Below are 20210 nucleotides of genomic sequence, written 5' to 3'. Positions count from 1 at the left end.
AGTAAACTTACAAAGGATGCCTTTAGAGAAGAGGGAGGAGAACAGAACAAATCCCCCTGAACAAACTGTATTTCTAGTATACAACTATGCATCCTTTCACAAAGAGTTCCTCCATTTAAATAAGATTATGAAAATATTTTCCTATCCCCTGCATATAATGTCAAATTTAAATTACTCTTCTTACTCGCTAGTATTTCCCATGAACTTCTAATCTGGTTGCATTTAGGGTCTCTATTATTTTCAAGCCAGCTGCATCCCCTCCACCCCTCCATTTTAATAAAACCTGTTAACACACTTGAGATTCAAACATGAACAAAAATCTCCCATTCCCTCCAAAGTACGGCATTCATGAAGATGTCATGAATAAATAAACATTCTCTAGTGTTCTGTTTCTTTTGTCTAGCTTATTGGTGTTGAGAAACCTTCTTCTTCATTTATTTATGTTGGTATTTTATTTCCTGATTGAGTTTCAAAGATGAAAAGAGAAAAATAAGTACCAAGGAAATAGCTGATAGACTGAAATGACCAAGAATTTTCCCAGGGAGGTTAAAAATAATATGCTTTAATATAAAGATGTTGGTGTCTCATTATTTCATTTACTATACCTGCTTTTAATATGGAATGCATGACATTCTGTGTATGAGAGTAGACAGCAAGCCAGTATAGTAAAATCAATGTGCAGGAATGCAGTTTCTCCTAATTCTGATTTAATGATATTGCATTTTAGGCCCTGAAATGACTGTTGTGCTTTGAAGTGAGGCAATCCTACCTAGTCCTGCCTTATTCAAATGGTAGAATATGTACAGATCAGACAGCAGGTCAGTTTTGCACAGATCCACTGAAGTCCCACACACTTGCCTGCAGCAGATGCAATATCCTTACCTTTTCCCAAATTCCCAGTGCATGGCAACATACTTGCAGCTCCCAGTGAAAAGACAATGTGCAGGATCAGGTCAGCAAGTGGATCTCTTTATGTCACCTTGTACTTCATAACAGATCTTGGTAAATTGAGCAAATGTCAGAAAAATTATTGCTCAGACTCTAATTTTAAAATTAATTGATAAATGGTGAAAATTAACAGACTTTGACAAATGCTAATTGGGTAGGCAGGATGCTTATCATACGTTTCAAAATACAGTCTACCTTTCATGTCTTAAAAAATCCAAGCACTATACCTCATTCTTACATTTAATTAATATGAAATTTTAATTGTTTCATGTTGTCTGGGTCCATTTTTCAAAGCCACAATAATTATTTGGTAGAATTAAACCCAATTTGATCCTTGTACATGGCTTACCAAAGGACAATATATCTTTTCTACAGCACTGTTAACACTCTCGCAGCTGTATTTTCTCAGCAAAGTCCTTTCTAGAGGTGAAAATGGAGGCATTAGAGCACAACATGCTTTCTGTGTCCTACTTCATAACCTCACACCTTATATGAACTGTGAAACTTAAGACTAAGGGACAAACATGACAAACCAGCCAAACAGTACTATTTTTATTCTCATGACAAAGCCTGAGTTTGGTTGGTTGTGTTTTTTTACTTCTTTTTAAAGGCAAAAGTCATGCCTTTTCCAACTGAGGACAATAAAGGCAGTAAGAATACTTAGAAACCTCACATTACCTTACTGGGTTGCAGCGATAAGTATGTAGAAGCTACACTGATGAAATTTCCACTAGTCAAGCGGTAACATGCTCAAACTTCCACTTGTACAGCAAAATAAAACAACCAAAAACCAACCTGCTGCATAGTTTTGAAGCTGTAGCCCTTGGGGCTAGAATCTTACAGGTTAAACTTACAGGTAAATTTTTGACAGAATTTGACTTTCAAATTTGTAGGGTAAATATAGAAAGCAATGGTGACTCAGTGCAGGCAGAGCTCCTCCCTTCTGAGTCACTTCTGCTTGGATATCACAGGAAGATGGGAGCAGTGCTGTATACCTGCAGGTGTCACCTTACCAAGGGATCGTACTACAGAGATCCTGACCTTTTGGCAGGGTGTGAAGAAAGTGTCCACGATCTTCTGAAGACGGAGGGTTATTCCACTTCAGTGTTTGGGCCAAATTCTAACTTACCTCATTTCTACCTACCAAAAAAAAAGAAAGCAGGCAGGAAAAAAACCTCTCTGAACCAGCTAAGATAATGTGATCTGACAGTCCTTGAAGAAGAGGAATGCTGTGTTACAGAGGAGTGCTGGCTGTACCACAGCAGCAGGTGGTGAGACTCAGCGCAGGGTAGTAAATCTCTCCAAGGTCCTTCTGGAATGAAGGCACTGAATGACCATCACATGATGCTATTTTTTTTTTAACAAATCACATATAATCCAACAAGCAGAACCACCTAAAAGCTATTGTTATATTGCAGCTATTTTTAGCTGAAGAAACCTGCAGTTGAAGACTGAAAAGTAAACTGGATAGTAAGAAGATTAGACTAAAAATACTTGACAGCAACATGATATCTTTGGATCAGAAAACACAGTTAAGCTAGCAAACAAGCTACATTCTCCTACGACAAAACTCATGTACAGTATGGGTAATACACTGTCTATCCAGAGAGAGGACAGCGCATAAATGGGATGACCTCCAGCAAAAGTCTATCTTCCATCCTAAATCCCCTCTTCAGCCCTTGCAAAGAAAGTCTCAAGCTCTAGTCTGATTGTCCAAGTCACAACATGAAGAACTCCTCCACATCCCTAGCAAAAGATGCCATGAGAAGATGGAACGCAAATTTAATTCATCTGCTTTTCCTCTACGTGTCTTTGTGCCCCAGATACCTCCAAAGGAAAGGAGAGGACAGTTCTCTGGAGCAATTCTCTCTCTTATTTGCTCATTCTGTGATTAGCAGACATCCCTGGGTGAGTGCTGAAGAACACTGAAACCTCTCTTTTCATCTTAATGAAAAGGTAGTCAAGGGAACATTTTGGACTCTAATTGCTTCAGCAGTGAGGTGAAAGCAAATTTTCTTGCAAACTCACTTTCCATGGTACAAGGAATACAAGAAGAGCTAAGTACTTAAAAAATATATATATATATCTTGGGTTGGGTTGAACTTGACAAATGAGTCTGTGATATTTTCTAGCCATAAATTAGAACCTTCCAGCTCTCTGACAGGAAAGTGCAAGTCACTCCTCTGTAGGGCTGAGAGTGCACGAGGCCACTGACATGGCTGTTCCTGAGCCCAGAGCTGCAGTACTACAGCATTCATGTGATCAGTTTCTCACTAAGGACTAAGGGCTGAAGCGTGTTTGAATGAGCTCTTCTCTGCATTTCTACCCATGTATCCACATATCTTTTCCACTAACCTACTTCTGCTAAGAGATGTGCAGTGCTCTATGAGGCTGATGTCTGGCACACAGCTTGTCGACTGCCAGTTTAATCCCTTGTAATAATAACTGGCAAGGGTTTAGTGACTGTCTTTCACCAGCATCCCCATATTTGTTTCTTCTCTTTTTTCTCCTACTTATTTGACTTCAGGTCAGATGCAACCTGATGTATTTTGGTTTAATTTCTTTGCTTTTAGCAGTGCTTCACCAATTTAGACTGGTTGAGAATTTTTTCTCAGCAGTATTCTTTGCACCAGAGTCCTTTTTTTGCATACAAAATACAAGCAAGTAGTGAGTTACATGTTTTATCAATCCGGGCTATGTGTATATGGCTCAGCAGACAGGTCCAAGCACTGGTTTTCCCATTGAGTGGGGTGGGTGCACAACATTTTAAAGATGCACAGGAGTGTGCTTAGCAGGCAGTCATTCAACTATCACGCCACACAGAACATCAATGGGATTTTGTGATTCGTTAAATGTCTGTCTCTTAGTTGCCTGTGATCAGGACAGGTTATATGAGACTCTGATGTTTCACACTCCAATTTCTAAGCTTTAGCTAGTCTGCAAATCCCAATTTATTGCTTCCCTGACACAACTGCCTTGCTTGTTGTCAACATTAAGAATCATTGTTCTAACCCTGAGTGTGTCACATGGTGGGTGTGAGAGCTTCGTGATTTTGCAGGTTCAGCCTCTGGCATCAGTGCTCCCTCGATTACAACATCATAGGACAACTTCAGTTCATGCCAAGCACCAGCCACATTCTACCTTCTGACCTGTTCTAGCACTGGCCAGCACTGTTCAGTATAGCACTCATGATTTGGTATTCATAAACCCTTTCCTTTGGATTTTTTTCCTAAGATACCTTTTCCTCATGTTCCCCTACCAACATGGCATGCATTGTAATTTTATGGATGCATTCAAACTTCTGGCTTCACCCATCATTCACCCCTGCTTCCCCTGACATGTCTATTATTTTCCTGCAGATAGGCAATGTGTCTTAAATCTACAGTTCCACAAGCTTTGAATTTTGTTTGCTGGATCGCTGAAATTCTGTGTCACCTCTTCCACTGCCCTTTAAAGGGAAAAGTATTCCCATCAGAAACTACACCTGGTGGTCAACGTTTGGTGATTTAATTGTGAATAAAGATGTTTTCATAGCTGAAGATTATGTGGCTTAGAGCTCAGATACCGTAACAAAAGAGAATTTGGAATACGGCAATGTTAATATGTTTCAGGGGGAAAAAAGAATCCTATGATGAAATCTGTTATAATGGGAACACTATCAGGAGAGAGGTGGTGGAAGCTTCCCCGTGTAGGAAACTTTTAGCAGAAATCCACAATTCAAGAACTTAGCCTAGATAAAGATTGTAGATCAGCAAGAAGAGTGAGAAGATGATGAGGTTTCCAAGTTTCTCTCACTGTGATCTGTTGGAACGTGAGTGTACTGACTACTTAATGCTTCCCTAGACAAAGTCAAAGTATCACCCATGTAGCACACACTCAGCAGAGCAAAGGTTAGACATTCTGTGCTTCCCTGAAAAGGGATGTGGTTGGTGGAAGTGCACAGATTAGCAGACAAAGCCGTGCCTAATGTTGTTAGCCGAATGCTTTCACGGAGCTATGGCATTATGGAACTTCAGCAGAAATGTCTCACTGCCCAAACTGATGATCTTATTCGGTTAACAGAGAAATAATTACTTTTATTTTCAGCCCTGCATAACAAATCATGGTGGTTTAGGCCCCAGGCATTCTAATAATAGTGTTAGCAAATAAAATGTGCATGTAAACATATATATTACTTGTATATGTATACAGAAATTCCAGACACATTTAATTGATGGTGCAGTGAATGTTCTGAAGACCACTATTATTTACTGAAATAAAGCACTAGCAAGAATGACTGGTGTGGAATATAATCACGGGTCTTTGTTGTTTCCAGAAACCTAATGAATGAACACACAACATCCATTGGTTTCCTACATGACAGGCATATGGTGTTCATAAATAAATAAAAAGCATGATATTACAGTTACGCTGATACCGCTGAATGGCAACATTTGGCAAACTGGAAAACTGTCTATTCTATCCTACCTCAACAGCAAAAACACAAAATCTCTGAGTAAAACCAATTAATTGTGACTGATAGCTTTTGGGGTTTCCTCCCATTGAGCCATGTTACTAGGTTCCAAATGAAACACTAGATCACTGTTGCATTTATAGCTTCAGATATATATTTTAAAACCATTAAAATTACATAGAAGGTAATTTTCAGCTACAATACCCTTCAGCAACAATACCTCCAATACCTAGGAGAGATTCCCAGTGATGCAGAAGACTGCAGCAGGACCTGGGTGCCTATATTCTACTTTGATTTAAAACTGAGATCCTGAGAAGACCAAAAGAGCTGCCTACAGGACCAATACTGCCCTTTTACAGTGATCTACTGTTTGTGGTACTCACCAAAACATGGGTGACCCTGGTTCAATTTCCAAATTTCCATGTGTTTAGGAACCTCAGTTTCACATCTCTCCCAGGAATGCTCTGCCTAGACACTCCTTTTTCACTTCTTTCCCAAACTGCCACACTTTCATCAGTGGCATCACTCCGCAAAATTTGCAGCATATAGGAAATACAATTCTTTCTGCTACGCTTGCATTCCAAAGCCACAACCACATCCCTAGCAGTAAGTCATCAGATGACCCATCTCAAAACACCAAAACACACCAAAATACATTATTATCTCAAGCAACTGGGAAAAATTACACTGGTGAAGTTGTCCATGGACTTCCCTTCAGCACAATAAATGCTGTACAGTCCATGCCTTTCAATCTTAAAATCCATTAGTCTGACTGCAAACTTAGCCAGACATCCAGCATGGCCAGGTAAATACTGTCACATAACTCAAGCTAACTCCAGGCTAATCCTCATGGGAATTCATCTAGATTCCTCAGTTTTCTGTGGTACCCACAGGTTCTATACATAAACCTCGCTCTTTAAGCTTTGCAGAAACCTAGCCCTATCACAAGCCCCAGCCAGTCCCGGACATTTTCACAATGGGTGAATCTGAAAGAACTCCCTTCCTAGGCTGTTTGTGGTAACCTTCTTTGGCTTAAGACTAGCCCAAAATCTGGAGTAAACATATGGTATAGGAGAGAAGCATACAATATATTCCTGATCACTAAAGTGTTCAAATGGTCTTTAATTAATTTCCATATGACAGAGGTCACTGTTCTCTTTGGGTAAACATAAAGTGATGATTAAGACTGAGATATGGTTGGAAAATATTTTTATTTCTGAGGGCTGCTGAAGAAGTAGATAGCCTGGTGCTGGTAGAATTGTATCAGCCACAGTTCAGTCATAAGATCATGCATCCAAGAGCTGGAGGTCCGTATTTGTTACAAGTCATGCTACATGTCACAAGTTATGCTACGCAAAAATAAAGGCCTGTGTTGACAGTGGACTGAATGGACTAGAGGAAGTCGCAAATGATGAGGTATCACTTCTCTGGGATTTAGGTAAGGATTCCTAAGACTGGAAAATCATAACTTAGATTCTGTCAGGACCACCAAAGCAGAAAAAGATCTGATGGGGACTAGATGGGAGATAGAAGGGATGTAACGTAAAACTGAGTTTTGAGGATTTATCCTGCAATAGTAGGGTTTTTTTTCCTGTGATAGGGTTAGTGATACAGTTCAGTTATAGGAATGAATGGGCTGGAGAATTGTATTTATTCCTGAATTTTACTGGGATTGCCACCTTAAATTGAGTGTGCTAATTCAATAGTAGGACTGTTGCAGCATAGCTTACAGGATATATTTTGATCTGTTAATAGCCAGCATCACTTTTGGGTGTACAGAAGAGGATGTGTTAGCCTGTCAGAGTAGGTTGAAAACTGTACTGCAGATACTTTGAATCAGCAGTACAAACAATGGCTGCATGATGAACCCTACATAAATGCAATGCCTTTTGTTGAGACATAGGTGTGGAAAGTTAGGGTTTGTTTTTTTCTGAAACCTGAAAGACCTGCTGTTGTGGCTAGACTAAAAAGCTAGAGTTTGGGTCTGTCAAAGTCATCAGTCTTCCAATTGGGCTGAAAAGGTGAACTCCTAAATATATCTGCAAGTAGTTCTGGGACAGCCAAATGTTGCTTTTCTGGCCTTAATACAGGAGTTTGTGTAATGACTGGAAAGCCAGGCAAGCTAACCCTTCATGCAAGACACCACAAGACACTCAGGAGTGCTGGGCACGGCAAGGAAAGGAAACATGATGGGGTGGACTACATTTGGTTTTAGGTGAAGTTCATCTTCCAGGTCCACAGGGGTCTGAGAAGTTAAATGCACTACTAAGTGGGCTGTGTGCTGCAGGGCTCCATTGAGCACTGACACCCTTAGCTGGGCTAGTATTTAAGTTCAGGTCACTGGGCCAGAGTTTAAAGTTACGATTAACCCTCAGAACAGAAGTGGCTGGAGTATCAGGTTTAACACAATGTTCCAGACCAACAGGAGAGTCAGGCTGAAAGACATTTGGGCACAGAGTTAGCTGACCTAACTGAATTCAGGTCAACATTAAGGGCTTGTCATCATTTCAGTTGAAAAGCAACATTTATGTGTCATCCTGCTGGTGTTGCTAGAGTTTCACTTGAATTAATCTGAACATGTTAAACCAAATTTCATCTGGAGAGTCTGAAGGATCAAGTCGGGTTTATTGAGAGCATGTCTTAGGATTGTGTAGGCCATTAGAATGAGGAAAACTACTGAGGAAAAAATCAAATGGAGCTAAGGTTGGATATGGGCAATCAGGGCCTGAGTTTAGGGCTAAGTGCTCTCATTACGGTTCATGTTTGGTACCAGAGGGGCTGAAGAACTTTGTAAAAGTCTGTCCTGCAAATGATGCATTGCTCTTTTTTCTAAGGGAGAGAAAGAATTTTCATAGGGAAAAGCCTAGCAGACAGAGGAAGCAGGTGAAAGAGGAAAATGAGACATGCAGTACTTATCAAGACTTTGAGACCACAAGAGAATGGTTTAGAAGTCTATACACATATGCAGATCTGTCTTCCCCAATCTTTAACCTTCCTTCCATCCTTCTGGTCTCCCTGTGAGACTCCCTTCCCCCAACTCCCACAGTCCTCTCTGTCTTCATGTCCTACAGACATTCCTTTCTTTCTATTTCTCTTCATCCTTCCCAGTCACAGCATTAGGCAGAGGCAGCAAGAGAAGAGAAAAACACGGGAAACAGCTTTACCATTTTTTTTTCATCTTCTGACCAAACGAACAGCAAGAGCCACAACTACCAGCACCACCGCAATAAAAATGGATGTGTTGCAGCACAGTAGTTTTGCTAGCCTAGAGAGAGCAGTAAGTGAAGGCTGCAGAGGTTTGACCACAAGCCTTCGTGGAGGAATCGAAGCATTTGAGGACCGCCAGCAGCCAGTGAGCCGGCCGTGCCCGCGGGCTCTCCGGCCGGCCGGGCACCGCTGACCCCACCGAACCCTGTCTCCTGGCACTTGCTGTTTGCAGCAAACTGGCCTCGAAGGGCACCGGGCCTCCCCGAGGGGCACTTCTGATGCCGCCCCTTTGCCTGGCGGCCCCGAGGCCCGGCTGCCGCCGCACGGGGGGCATCCAGCTGTTGCCAACAGCTGTGTGTCACTTTCGGCTGCGCCGCGGCCGAGCGCGGGGTCCGCCCCGCCGCCGTCCCCGCCCCTGCGAGGAGGAGGAGGAGGAGGAACCGAGAGTGCCCGACCCGGTGGCTTTTAGGGGGAGGCCACTCAGTTGTTAGAGGCCAGGCCCTGCACTCCTCTTGCAGCTGCTGCTTCTGCTCGTTTCCAGCGCTACAGCCGCCAGGCTGGCTGCTGCCCGGCCTCCCTTCCTCCTTTTGCCGGTACCTACCTCAAAACCGCCCGAGGCTGCGAGGCTCCGCTCTTGAAGGAGGAGGAAGCTGGGTCTGCAAAGGCAGAAGGGAATTGCATTGTAGCTGGGTGGCGGGGGGAAAACGGGGGGCGGGGGAAGAGAGGAGGAAAAAAAAAAAATAAAAAGGCGAAAAAGAGCGGGGCTGAGTCTGGAAGCGGGTCTCGCCGCCCAGGACCCGCACGCCCCGGCGGCCACGCGTGGGTGCAGATCGCGGCGCGGCGCGCAGGGCCGGGCGGAAGATGCACACGACGCAGAAGGACACCACTTACACCAAGATCTTCGTCGGGGGCTTGCCCTACCACACCACCGACTCCAGCCTGCGCAAATACTTCGAGGTCTTCGGGGACATCGAGGAGGCGGTGGTCATCACCGACCGGCAGACGGGCAAGTCCCGGGGATACGGCTTTGTAAGTGCCGGGGCGCGGGGCAGGTGGGCGGCTGCGGGGGGGCATCGCGGGCAAACTTCCGCGGGGGCCGCTCTGAGAGCTCGGGGGCCGGGAGGGGCTTCTTGCTTTTCTCTCTCGCTCTCTTTCTTTCTTTTTTTTTTTTTTTTTTTTTCCTCTTTTTATTTTTCTCTCTCCCCGCTGGGGAGTTTGGATAGAGGCGGGGGGTGGGGGGGTGGATTACTGAAAAAGGAGATTGGGGGGGGGGAATTGCCCAATTCCTCGCACGCCGCCAGCGCGCCTGTTGCTCGCTGATACGGCCGCTGCGGGGTTTATCTGCCGCCGGCGGAGCTCGGCCCGCGCCCTCCGCCCTGCGCCCGCCGCGGCTCCCGGCGCCCCGCTCCGCTCGACGGGCGGACCGGCACCGGCACCGGGGTCCGGCCGGGGGGCCCTCGGCGCCGCCCGCGGGTACGGCCGGGTCGCTGCTATGGGCGGGAGGCTTCTCCTTCCCTGCGGAAAGGGATCTAATGCGCGGCATCGCCCGTTAAGGTCACCATGGCTGACAGAGCTGCTGCTGAAAGGGCTTGTAAGGACCCCAACCCCATCATCGATGGCAGGAAAGCCAACGTGAACCTGGCGTACCTGGGTGCCAAGCCGCGGATAATGCAGCCAGGTGAGGAAGCAGCCCCGAATGGCTTTTCTCTACGTAGCTCAGGTTTCTGAAGAGAGTAAAACTTCAAAAAAAGGTAGTGCTGCCCTCCACCTTCTTGAAGTACGCGCACAGTTGGGCGTGCTTTGGTTTTGATTTTTAAATGCAGCATGTAGTAACTCTCTGGTTAATTTGCACATGTGCCTGATTTAAAAAACAAAAGTGATCAGAGATAAAATATCTGGAGTTCCCCAGGAAGACTTCCACAGCTCAAACACTTCATTGGTTATTCCTGCTGCTGGGAATGTGGTGGCGCTGACCATTTACAGTATCGTTGCAGGGTAAGATTGGCCTAGGAGTGAATCGCTTCCAATGTGTGCGGTCTTATTAATACAAACAATATCTCAATGCAAACTTCTCAAGCAGATGGGAGCTATTATGCAGATTTTAAAATGGAATGGCTCTTCCTAAGACCACATCTGAGACAATGTGATGTCCTAGCCACTTCCCAGACTGCTGCTTTGCAGGAAGAGTGAGAGGAGCGTGGAGTGCGTGCACATTTGTGCTCTAAAGGAGCTCATTTACCCTGATGAACACTTGTGCTAGTAATAAAGTGCCCATCAAGGAAAGACAGGGTTTATGCTAGGGTGTTTGGAGAACAGAAATGAAGTTGGGATTTGACCCCCTGTGCCAAGTCCTCATGAGTAGGGATGACTTAAATTTTAAGTCTGTAGAAGTTACACAAATACACTCATGAATGGAAAGTACCATCCAGTCATTCAGATGCTAAAGTTAGGGATCCAAATGGAGCACCAGGTCAAATATGAACGAAAACCCTGTGCTTGCTTAAAAAGTGTCATTTTCCTAAACATCTGTAGGAAAGCGTGTGCTTTACTGGTTTAAGTTCTCTCTGTGTATGTATGGACTGATACATTTTGCTTGCTTTCAGATGTTGTTGCTGCAGGCTGTTAGTGAAGGCTCTTATTCTGCATTTTGTGTGTGTGTGTGTGTGTGTGTGTGTGTGTGTACAGCATAAATAAGTGGCCAAAAAAACCGCCATACATAGAATGTGATGTGTTTTTGTTGGTAGGTTTTGCCTTTGGTGTCCAGCAGCTTCATCCAGCTCTCATACAGAGGCCTTTTGGGTAAGTCTCAATGGGACCTCAAACAGGGGAGGAAAAAAAAACTTTTTTTAAAAAAAAAAAAAGGAAAGAAAAAGTATGATTGTTGAAGGCCTCTTGCAGTAGCATCCTTAAAGCTGGCCAGCAATGCTGAAGCTCTCAGATTTATAAATGTATACCCATAAATGCGCTCACCTTGTCGGTCATGTTCTAAATGCCGCAGCTGAGTCAAGTTGTGTGGGACGTGGCCCTTCCGACTAAGCAGTCCAGTCCCACATGACCCTATGATAAAACAAGGAGGTATGACTTGATGCAAGATTGCTGTGCCCCATTTCTCTTTTTTTCAGCTTGACTCAATGTTATTTATCTCTTTCTAATCTGACAGGGATCGTTTACAGTTAAGATAACTGATCAGAAGGATATGATGATAAGAGGTGGAATAGTTCTGTTTGGAATTAAACTCTGTAACCAGTAGACTCAAACACAAACAAGCTAAAATGGTGATTAACGATGCATGTATGTTTTTTCATATAGTCAATAGACCTCCGTGTGCTTTTTTTTTTTTATTTATTACAGTAATGAAGTGGTGTTGATAGCTAAACTGTGTGCTTTTATTTAATTGAAAGAGCTGTAGTGAAAGTTTTTTTGGGGGGGTCTTTTTAATTTTGGTTTTGTTGTTGAGGAGTGACTTTGCCATGGGGAGCAAAGGGCCTTTTTTTCCTTGCTTTCGAGCTGTAGCCTGTGAGTTTTTTAACCATATTTTGTAGTGAGTGCTAAATTGTGTGACTTCTTGATTTTTGAGTAAATCAACATACTGCTTGCATGTTCACAATTTTTTGGGGGTTTGTTCTTGGGAAGGGTGTGGAGCTCTTTATTAACTATGTGCGTCCATTTGGGCTTTCTAATTTGAGGGGATATTTTCTTCAATCTGTCTTTAATATGCAGTGCATTTCTCCTGAATTTGAGTATAAACTATTCCTAAGTGGATCTAACTCTTGCTTTTTATAGGCATATCATTAGGAGGTGAAGTCTGCTTAAAGCTTTCCATAGTGCCACTTCACTAATGCACACTGAGAAACTCATTGCGAAATAATGCATTTTGGTAATTAATGCATAAGCTAACAATAAAGTAGGGAAAATGTGTCACAAATGTATTTTGTTTATTTGATTAGAATAGCTTTAGAATATCATACTTATCTGTAATTAAGCAACAATAGCTTCTCAGTAATTTGATTTGTCAGAATGGGGGGAAACAGTTCCTATCCTTAAAACCACAAGAAAAAGTTTTTCTTAGAAACATCATGTAATTTTAAAAGAGCATGTTGATTCTTCTCAGAGTGAGGAGGCTGTAAAAAACTTCGTGTCTTATTTTTTTTTTTTTCACCTTGTTATGATTATCCTCTACTGTATTTTGCTTGCTTCTTTGAAGTGTGAGATGACAGTGTGTATGCAGGGATCAGTTTTTGATGCCTGCACTAAGGTAGGCAGGAGGTAGAACACCTTGTCTTCAGAGCTGTTAAAACACTTGTTGAAAAGGGAACTACTGAATCGTGCAGGGATCAGCTGTGGAGAGACTGAATATTTGCTGAGCACAACAGAAAAGGAGGACCTGTGGCAGCCCCTTGCTTAAAGAACTGTGCAAATGTAGGAGTCTTTCTTGCTTTCCGTATCCAAAGCCAACAATAGATGACATAAACCATGTTTAGGTCAGGAAAATCCTTCCAGCAAGCTCAATAAGGTTGGATTTCTAATGCATTGCACATAAATCTGAAGGAATGTTGCACGCAGAGTCATGTGTATATGAAATTGGTAATTTTTCATCCTTGGCTGTTGCATTTCTTTTACTATGTGTAAACAACAGATATTACTAATCCTTCTTCCTCCTCAAAATTTCCAGTGACCTGTACCTTTATCTAAAATATGTAGTTCAGATTAAGGAGAACAGCATTCATTAGGATGAATGAACATATTCATTCACTTTATTGACAGTAACAGGGGATGTTTCAGTGCTTATTTAAATCTCCATTTGTTGAAGAGTTCACTTTTGCTGTGTGGATTGCACTGAAATACATGGTCATTCTGAAGCCTTTGTTCTTTGCAGTTGCACTTTGGAAGTACACTTCCCTAATACACTGTGTGAAACAGGCTGTAGTGGTGATTGACTACCAATACTCAGCTAATCCATACACAAAAGCTTCAAATGTTTTGTGGTTGAGTTTAGGGTTTTTTTCCTAACAGTGCAAATTAGTGAGGTGCTGCCATATTTTGGCATGGTCAGCTATGTTTTAGAATCACAGAATCATAGAATGGCCTGGGTTGGAAAGGGCCTTTAAAGATCTTGTTGTTCCTACCCCAGCCATGGACAAGGCCATGTTGCTCTGAGTTCCCTCCAGCCTGGCCTTGAACACTTTTAGAGACGCGGCATCCACAACATAAGGTCTCGCATTTATCAAATAATAAACTTAAAATAATTTGATTATGTTACATTACTTTTACTGAGAAGATGCAGAAGTTCAGTATTCTGACTTAAGTACAACACTGTTGTGGTGGAGGGAAAGAGAAACTAGATTAGCTTCAACACGATACATTTAAAATGCAGGGAATTTTTTTTATTCAGTACTGTAGAACAACATTTCTTTCTGCTTTTTACATTCAGCATCTCTCTTTCTGTTGGTGTGTTTCATAGAAAGCTGTTTGATCACAGGACTAGTTATTTACACAGCTTTGTTTTCAGGATTGTTTATTAAAATACTGTCTCTGAATTCAACAGGAATTTCTGGAGGGGGAAGATGACTTTGCTTCCCAAGATAGATTTTTTTTTTCTTTTGCTTATGTAATTTTTACTTTAATATTGGTGGGAAAATTAGGGGTTATTCAGAGGTATTGGTGTAGGATGTAACTGGTGTGGAGATCTTTTTCTTTATTTTCTGTCTAAAACCTGTACTTTGATCAAACTGAAAACATACACACTGTTTTCAGTAAGACCAGAGTTAAATCCAAAGTTATTAAGCCCATTATCAATTGGTTAGCTGATACGACATGCTTGATATCTTTTAAAAGTTAGGCAAATCTGCCTTTCTTAAGAGAGAAGGAAATGCCCCCTCTTGAGTTTGTGATCAAAAGACCTGTATAATACTAGACTACAGATAGTCTGAAAAGAGGGAATGAAGCTGGAACAGTCAGAAGTTAGCCTGCTGTTATGTCCTCTTAGTGGTTCTCAGATAAAAGGAAACATAGGAAGGGTCTTGTATGTTTAATGTTTATGTAACCTATTTCTGTTAAAAAGAGAGCTTTTCATTGGTGAAAATCGACTCTTTAATTATGCTTACAAAAGCAAATAATGCCATGCAAGGGCCGAAGCAAAACATTTTGTTTAAAGTTAAATATCTACTTTTGTGAGAATGTAATGCTGAGAGTTAAAGATGCACTACTCCTCCTGAATTTCTATATGCCACAGCTCTGCATTAGTCTGAAAAGTCTTCTTTCCTTTGAAATTATCATTCACTTTATTGTTGCCTATAGGATTATTTTTGAGGTCTTTAGTTAAACATAAATCTTCTGTTATAACAACAAAGAAAGTCTTAAGGCACGTGGCAGGGATGTAGGTCATTGAATTTTGAGTATCTCAAAGCTACAGTTATTGCTAAAGTTAAATATGGCTTCTATTTTCCTTTATTGCAAAGGCATAAAACAATAAATACACATTCCAAAATAAAAACTACTGACAGGAAAGAGAGTTTAAATCCTGTGCATTTCTCACACTATTACTCTGAAAAGTAAAGCAGCAGCTTTTATTTAAAATTAAGGATACTAGGAATTTCTAGTGTAACTGGGAATTGCTTTTTCAGCTTTTGACCTGGCAGAGCATGAAAAGCAGTTGGGTTCTGAACAGCTGACATCTTCATGTCCTGGCCTCTGCAGTAGGTAGAAATTTACTTTGGCCATATAAAGCCATTTTACTTGACTGAAAACAGTTGTAGCATGACAGATGATCAAAAATAGCCCCACTGCAGCTTATGCTGTCAATCATCATGTGTTAAATGGCATGGTGGAGAGGGAGCCTGCACAGGGTTTATGTTTATTGTAGGGTAAGATGTGGCAAACAGATAATGTTTCATAACTTCACCACCTGTTAGCTTTTTGGCTTAAATAAACCAAGTCACAAGAGCTTAAGTAGAAGCACATGTATCTTTCTGTCTTGTTCAAGGATATGGCTGAGTGTCCAAATGTCTTCAGAAAATCTTAGTAACATCGGTTCAAGACAACGCAAGCAGCCTGATAAGCTTGCTTACTGTTTCTTCTGTTAGAATTACTCTCTTCTATAAGTGCTTAATGTAAAGATTCATTTGATGTGGTGTTATGTAGACTCTTCATGATGCAAAAGAGGCTGTCTGTGACTTCAAATTTGTTTTTATACCTCCTTCCTTAAGTGCTTAAGAAATACGATGTTACGTTTATTAGAACTATACTTGGTTGGTGACCAGTACAAAATGCTTGCTTATGCTCATCCATATGGAGGGCTCAGGTAATGATGTGTATTTAAATGCACAGAGCCAGCTTAAGTATGCTTCAAATGCACTTCTGGCTAATCACTTCATAAATTAGGTGAGTGTTAAAAACCCAACTTATGGTTTCATTTTATGTTTTCTTCCCTTCCCAATCCCTCCTTATTTGTCACTCTTTTTTTTTTTTTTTTTTTTTTCCCTTTTCATTTCTCCTTCCCTCAATAGGAAATGAATTTCACTGACATGTTGGGTTTTTATGATTGTGGTGTTCATGTCTTAAACATGGCAACTGAACATTTCTCTCTGCTAATACTCTTATTCAAGCAACTGAGCTCTTTTTTTCTGAAAAAGGAAACTAAGCTGTTTTAAAGTCTATCATTATTTTAAACTATGTTTCACTATGATTCTAGTTGACAGTGTCCCTTCTGATTGCAAATGTTTCCTTGTTGACCATTTAAGTATATATTAAAGCTATTTTAAAAGTGAAACAAAAAAACCCCAACAAAGCCCTTCCATGAAATCTTGAATTTGGAGAATAGAGGACACTTTTTACCACTACAATTTTCATCTGTGCTTAAAGTGTGTTCAAAGGTTGGTGCAGTCTTTAGAGGTGTCTCTAAAGGTAAAGAAAGTCCAGTATGAAATTGTAGTGAAACTGCACAAAAAGTTTTTCATGCATTTTCACTGGATGGGAAGGAGTTGCATGTATGAAGGACTTCTCTTAGGAAATCCAGATGCGAGACAGGGTTATGAATGTAAAATGAGAATTATACAGAGCATTTTTTTAAAATCATATTATATGATAAAATCCAACCATGAGATTAACATGTATGTACGTTCCTGTGCTAAGACAATGATATGACCAATTTTTAAAACTAAAGGGCTAAGTAAACAAGCCAAGAAGGCAAATTACGTGACTTGGACAAGATGGGAAAGTGTTTAATTATCTATTCAGAATGCTTATTTCTTAAACTGTAAAATTGTGGTTTTTTCTGCTTTTGTTAAGCACCAGATCTATTTAGACTTGATCTTATGCCCACCTCCCAAAAAACTCTATGCTGTATGTCTTGCATAGAAATAAAGCTGGCACAAAACAGGACATCAGTGACCTGATAATCAAACAGGTTTGACCCTTGTGTCCTTATGAACTTTTATAAAAGTGTGATGCACATGTACTTAGGAGTCACTGTTATGGATTTTAATAGCATCTATGTAGCTTCCCCTCAATGGCCTCTTGTGACGGAGTGAGCTGCACTATCGTTCGTTTGGAAAGTGTGATTCTTGCTGTGTTTACCACACTTGTGAACTCTATTTAAACTCCTTTGTCGCCTGTGTTGGTTTTTTTCTTATTTTTAATAAGGGTGACTGAGGTTGCAGAGAAATTAATGTGTGCTGAGTCTGCATAGCAACTTAAGTAGGGTTGCCACAATATGCTCTTAACACGCCTCCCTGGGAAGACTTGACATAAAGTCAGGGTTCAACCATTTTGTTGTCTTATTGGCTGTTGTCAAACTTGTTACAGTGATGCTGTCAAACTGCTCAGTTACTAATAATAAAAGCATTGCAGGAAGTAATTTTACTAGGAGTCAAGTAGTTGAGAGAGAAGAGGGGTAATAAAAATGACTTACAGGTGATTTGAAAAACAAGTACTGCAATTTTCCAGATGGAACAATCAAGCTTAGTCCTTCAGAGTTGTCTAAAACAGACATCAGTAATGCTGGTCCTTCTAAAGATCTGAATGGGATTAAAGGTATCCTCAAGGAACACATGAACACCCTGATTTAACTCAGCTACGACACTGTGCTTTGGAGCGATGCATCTCTTTGGGCCAGTGAACTGATAATTAGTCCACTGAGTCAAGTTATTGTGGCAACCCTATGCACATAACAACAACTAAATTGAGTTTGTTTTAGTTCGGAGTATGGATATGACGCTTAGGCGCTGACTCATGTACCAATTCTAACTCCCTCTCCCATCTTTCAACAGGATACCCGCTCACTATGTCTATCCACAGGCTTTTGTGCAGCCCGGAGTGGTAATTCCCCACGTGCAGCCCGCAGCAGCCGCTGCTTCCACCACACCTTACATCGACTACACCGGCGCAGCGTACGCGCAGTACTCGGCGGCGGCGGCCGCCTATGAGCAGTACCCGTACGCCGCCTCTCCGGCCGCTGCCGCCGGCTACGTGGCAGCTGGGGGCTACGGCTACGCCGTGCAGCAGCCCCTCACCGCAGCAGCACCCGGCACGGCCGCGGCGGCCGCGGCGGCTTTTGGCCAGTACCAGCCCCAACAGCTGCAGACAGACCGCATGCAATAGCAGATGGACTCCTGAAGGAAGCTCGCGCTCTCTCTTCCTCTCCTCAGCCTTCCAGCATAAGTAGTTAACAGACACAATCCATAGTAACTAAGGAGCTTTAAGGAAAGCGATGCTATTGCGAAACTAAGGATTTTTATTCCACTGTCTTCATACAGTATGCATCCAAATCATGTTGTTAGAGGGGAAGAAGGGTAGTGCGGTATGTCTAGTTTCAAGTATCAAGCCAGAAGAAAATGGGGGGAAAAATACTGTACTGTCATGAAAGAGTGGCAGGAGTAGCAATGGGACTTCATATTCTCAAACAAACAAAGAAGAACCAAAAAAAAGCAAAGATGTACTTTCTACAGTATCAGGGAAGCAAAACTGCCTTTTATAAGTAAGAAAATGGTATCTGAAAAGTTTGAACCAGGGAAAAAACTTGAGTCAGCAATATGTAACGTTTATCCATTTTAAGAGGAAACCAGCTTAAAGCACTGATTGTCCTTTCTAGCTTTCAGAAGTTGTCTTCGTGAAACAGGACCTTGTCACTGTCTCACTGATGGGCACCGAACAACCCAAGGAAGATGGCCGGCTAGTAAGATGGCGGACAGGCACCAAAGTTATTTTCTTCTCTGTCCTCTGGATGAGTGGAACTATGGAGCAAGTGATGTGGAAGTAAGGGGTGCAACAGCTGTAGAGACAATCAATAACACAGACAGTTCTGGACAGAACACATCACTCGTGCTCATGTGATGAGCTTGTCACATCCTAATCCCTCGCCCCATCCCGTTTCACTTTTGGGAAACTTTAACTGCTGGTGTCAGCTATTCTGATTCTAAAATAGGATCAGCCCTTTACTACGACAGCCTTCTCTTTCTATTTATTGCATCTATTCGTAACTTGTGAATAAAGGCAGGAAGAAGCCTAATGAATTAAAACCTTTTCAGAACTGTTTTAAGGGAATCTTCTTTTCTGAAACCATTTGTACAATTTTAATATCTATTTCAGGATTATATTTAAAATATTTATTAGCAAACATACAGTACACAAGGCAACTTTTTGTTACCAAGACTGCAGTTCTTGAAGGGTTAATGGTATGTGATTTATACTGTGCCTTAATTGTTATGCTATTTAAAAAAAATATTTATTTTGAAAATTCTACTATGCTGCGCTCTAAAGAAAGCGACTTTAGATGTGACACTGTAAAATTATGTATTCATCTCATGGTATAAATTATTTAGTAGGCTTAGATGTAGCATATTAAATATTAACCTAATTAACTAAGGATGTTGACTTGGATTTATTTAAATTCAGTATGTGCACTGTATGAGGGTACTCTTAAATTAACACTTTCTTAGGTTTTTACATAAAATATTGCTAGTCCATTCTTTTTCCCTCTACTAGGTATTCATGTAGACCTCTCAAATACATTTAGTGCCGTTTTCTCACTCATCTGTATGTAGACTGACTATTTTTCCCTTTGCTAGAAAATGCTGCTTTACATTGTCCTGTGAAACTACAATACTTGCAATTTTTATTCTTGACCGAAATGGAATTTAATATTTTACACTGTATTGGATTTTTTATACTTGAACAATTTCATACAAGGGAAGACAGGATAGCATTTTTATGGACTTTATCCAATGTCACTGGATTTATTTGAAGTATTCTGAATACTAGCCAGTGTTACAATGTAGACATGACTCTCCTGTGCATATTATTTATTCAGTATGTATATTGCTTTACAACATTTCAGATCTCTTAATCTATTCACTCGTATTAAAACAATAAAAAAATGTTGTCTCATCCTGCCTAGTGTTGTTCTTGCCCAAATTGTCTTTAGTTCTTGTCTAGTTAAAACTAGAGGGACAACCTTTTATATAGTTTTCCTGGTCTGTGGAGTGAATAGCAGCATATACAGTGACTTCAAATACACAGATTGATGGGAACTGTATTACACGGAGGAAATTCTCTTGAGGAGATGGAGAACCATTCTGCGATTTATCATAAAGTAATTCAGAATGGA

The 20210-nt window shown here is 41.4% G+C and overlaps 2 protein-coding genes across 2 annotated transcripts in view; one reads left to right on the top strand and one right to left on the bottom strand.

Annotated features, from left to right (window-relative positions):
- The window catches only part of ATXN1 (ataxin 1), a 368490-nt gene extending 359242 nt beyond the window's left edge, over positions 1-9248 (bottom strand). Inside the window, exon 1 of the mRNA XM_088066906.1 lies at positions 9210-9248. The gene's annotated coding sequence lies outside the window, so the exon portion shown is untranslated. The remainder of the gene's footprint in view (positions 1-9209) is intronic.
- A 72-nt stretch (positions 9249-9320) lies between these two features.
- RBM24 (RNA binding motif protein 24) lies at positions 9321-19990 on the top strand. Its single transcript, XM_005525270.3, has 4 exons — positions 9321-9637; positions 10163-10286; positions 11353-11407; positions 17875-19990. Exons 1-4 carry the CDS (start codon positions 9470-9472, stop codon positions 18203-18205), a joined length of 678 nt encoding a protein of 225 aa, XP_005525327.1. The 5' UTR covers positions 9321-9469; the 3' UTR covers positions 18206-19990.
- The last annotated feature ends 220 nt before the right edge of the window (positions 19991-20210 follow it).

This window comes from Pseudopodoces humilis, chromosome 1, assembly GCF_049639895.1.
Source record: "Pseudopodoces humilis isolate 2021_Gansu_Grassland_sample_001 chromosome 1, ASM4963989v1, whole genome shotgun sequence".
Classification (NCBI taxonomy): Eukaryota; Metazoa; Chordata; class Aves; order Passeriformes; family Paridae; genus Pseudopodoces; species Pseudopodoces humilis.
This window is presented reverse-complemented; position numbering and strand designations above follow the sequence as displayed.

Bases quoted from the DNA above. Each gene is read 5' to 3' on its own strand.
- RBM24 (XM_005525270.3), top strand. From the start codon at position 9,470: ATGCACACGACGCAGAAGGACACCACTTACACCAAGATCTTCGTCGGG. The intron at 9,638-10,162 runs GTAAGTGCCGGG...TCGCCCGTTAAG, and splicing joins AGTCCCGGGGATACGGCTTT to GTCACCATGGCTGACAGAGC. The intron at 10,287-11,352 runs GTGAGGAAGCAG...TTTTGTTGGTAG, and splicing joins GCCGCGGATAATGCAGCCAG to GTTTTGCCTTTGGTGTCCAG.